Below are 2,730 nucleotides of genomic sequence, written 5' to 3'. Positions count from 1 at the left end.
CCGCACACAGTAAGCGCTCAATAAATACCGTTGAATGAATGAATGAATGAAACGGGGATAAGCTCCCTCTAGACCGTCAGCTCCTCGCGGGCGGGGAACGGGGCCGCCGCCTCCGCTCTCGCGGACGCTCCCAGACGTTCGGCACGGTGCCCCGCACACGGTCGAGCACTCGAGGACTTAATCAAGTGCCGGACTCCTCCGGGCCTCAGCTTTCCCGTCCGTGAAACGGGGCCGACTCCCTCTTAGACCGGCCGCTCGCCGCGGGCGGGGAACGGGTCCGCCGCCTCCGGTCCGGCGGATTCGCCCGGACGGCCGGTCCGGCGCGGGGCACGCGCGCGGCCACTCGTCGGGCGCTCGATGGATACCGTCGATCCGGCGGTCGGCCCCGGCCCTCCCCAGCCCCGAGCCTTCGGCGAGGCCCCGGCCCGGCCCGAGGAGAGGGCCGCCGCCGCCGCTCACTTACTGCAGCTGGGGGACTGTGCCGGACGCCTCGGACGCGGGGGTCATCGGGGTCAGGGGGGTCATCGCCGTCGGGGGCCGCGGGCCCGCGGGGAGCCCTCCCGCCGGCGGGGAGCCGGGGTCGTCTCCGGCCCGGTCTCGGCCCGGCTCGTCGGGGAGGAAGCCGAGGTCCGGCGACGGCGGGCCGGCCGGGCCCGGCCGGGGGTCGGAGGTCGCCCGCCCGAGGGCCGCGTCGTCGTCCGAGGGGCCCGGCGGCGGCCGCCCGGCCGGGCCCGGCTCCCCCTAGGCCCCCCGGAGACCCGGTGGACGTAAAGACGCGGGCCCGGCGGCCCTCCCCTCCGTCCGCGGGCCGCCCCCGGCGCTCGGGTGAACCCCCCCGGACCCACGCCCTCCCGACCTCCGGCCTCCCCGTACCGGCGACGGATAACGTCGGCGTGCGTCAAGCGCTTCCTAGGCGCCGAGCGCCGTCCCGGGCGCCTCGGGCGGTCCCCCGGTGGGCCTCCCGGTCTCCGTCCCCATTTTACGGATGGGGGAACCGAGGCGCAGAGGATGATAACGATAACGTCGGTATTCGTGGAGCGCTCCCTAGGCGCGGAGCGCCGTTCTAAGCGCCGGGGGAGGGACGGGGGTCATCGGGTCGTCCCGCGGGAGGCTCACCGTCAATCCCCATTTTACAGAGGAGGGAACCGAGGCGCAGAGAAGTGACGCGCCCACGGTCACACGGCCGACGAGCGGCGGCGGAGCCGGGAGTTAACGGTGACGTGGGTGTTTGTCGAGCGCCTGCCGTGTGCCGGGCACCGTTCTGAGCGCTGGGGGAGATTTACGGGGTAACCGGGTGGTCCCCCTTGGGGAGGCCGGTCTTCACCCCCATTTTCCAGATGAGGGAACCGAGGCCCGGAGAAGTGAAGCGACTCGCCCGGTGGAGGAGTCAGGATTAGAACCCGGCTCCGGGCTCGGCCCACTAGGCGCTCAACCCGGGCCCCTCTCCAGCCGCCCTCTGCCCAGCCCCGCCCCCCCCCATCCTATTTATCGAGCGCTTCCCGAGTGCGGGGCGCTGTGCCGAGCGCCCGGGAGAGGACACGCGACCACAGAAGCGACGCCTCCCGAGAAGCGGCGCGGCCCGGCGGCAAGAGCCCGGGCTTGGGAGTCGGAGGCCGTGGGTTCGAATCCCCGCCGCTCGTCAGCCGGGGGACCGCGGGCGAGTCACTTCACTTCTCCGGGCCTCGGTTCCCTCATCTGGAAAATGGGGATGAAGACCGGGAGCCCCACGGGGGACCGCCTTGTAACCGCCCCCCCCCCAGCGCTTAGAACAGTGCTCGGCACATAGTGAGCGCCTAACAAATACCACCGTTATTATTACACTCCCTCCCCCCAAGGAGCTTGGGGTCTCTCTCCCTGCCGCGCCCCACGCCCGGGCGGTCCATCCTATTTATTGAGCGCTTCCTGAGGGCAGAGCACTGTACTGAGGAACAGCGTGGCTCGGTGGAGAGGGCATGGGCTTGGGAGTCGGAGGTCGTGGGTTCGCATCCCGGCTCGGCCACCTGTCAGCTGTGTGAGCTTGGGCAAGTCGCTTCACTCCTCGGTGCCTCGGTTCCCTCATCTGTGAAACGGGGCCGAGGCCTGGGAGCCCCAGGTGGGACAACCCGATTGCCTCGTATCTCCCCCAGCGCTTACAACGGTGCTCGGCACGTAGTAAGCGCTTAACAAACCCCAACATTATTACTATTACTGAGCGCTTGGGAGAGCACACTACACTAGGACAGACACATTCCCCCCTCCCCCCTGCTGCGCCCCCTGCCCATCCTATTTATTGAGCGCTTCCTGAGGGCAGAGCACCGTACCGAGCGCCTGGGAGAGCACACAGCGCTAGAACGGCCACCCTCCCCCATAAAGAGCTAGGGAAGGGGTCCCCCCCTGCCGCGCCCCGGCCGTCCATCCTATTTACTGAGCGCTCCCCGTGGGCGGAGCACTGTACTGAGCGCCCGGGGGAGTCCAACAGGGGGTGGGGACGTCGGTCACCTGGCCGGTGCACAGGTCCAGAAAGGCCTCCAGGGACGCGTCCCCCTCCATGAGCGGCCGGGCCCGGGGGAACTAAGGGAGACGCCTCTTCTCCTCCCCTCCCCCGCCGGAAGGCCTCAGGCAACGAGGACCCGCCCCCTGCCGTCGCTCCGTCCTATTTATTGAGCGCCCCCCCGGGCGGGGTGGGCGAGGACGCTAGGCCGGACCCGGCCCTCGCGGTCCGGAGGGGGGGGGAGAGGAGGCGTTCCTCGA

The 2,730-nt window shown here is 70.3% G+C and overlaps 1 protein-coding gene across 2 annotated transcripts in view; it reads right to left on the bottom strand.

The window, feature by feature from the left end:
• The window catches only part of TBPL2 (TATA-box binding protein like 2), a 36,418-nt gene that overhangs the window by 8,583 nt on the left and 25,105 nt on the right, over positions 1-2,730 (bottom strand). Inside the window, exon 1 of one of the 2 annotated variants that reach the window (XM_039914080.1) lies at positions 2,479-2,585. The exons of the other annotated variant lie outside the window; for it this stretch is intronic. Within the exon in view, the coding sequence (XP_039770014.1) occupies positions 2,479-2,529 (51 nt within the window). The 5' untranslated portion in view covers positions 2,530-2,585. Of the gene's footprint in view, positions 1-2,478; positions 2,586-2,730 lie in introns of those variants that run through there. 2 annotated transcript variants of the gene reach the window in all.

Source organism: Ornithorhynchus anatinus, chromosome 14 (assembly GCF_004115215.2).
Source record: "Ornithorhynchus anatinus isolate Pmale09 chromosome 14, mOrnAna1.pri.v4, whole genome shotgun sequence".
NCBI classification, from domain to species: domain Eukaryota; kingdom Metazoa; phylum Chordata; class Mammalia; order Monotremata; family Ornithorhynchidae; genus Ornithorhynchus; species Ornithorhynchus anatinus.
This window is presented reverse-complemented; position numbering and strand designations above follow the sequence as displayed.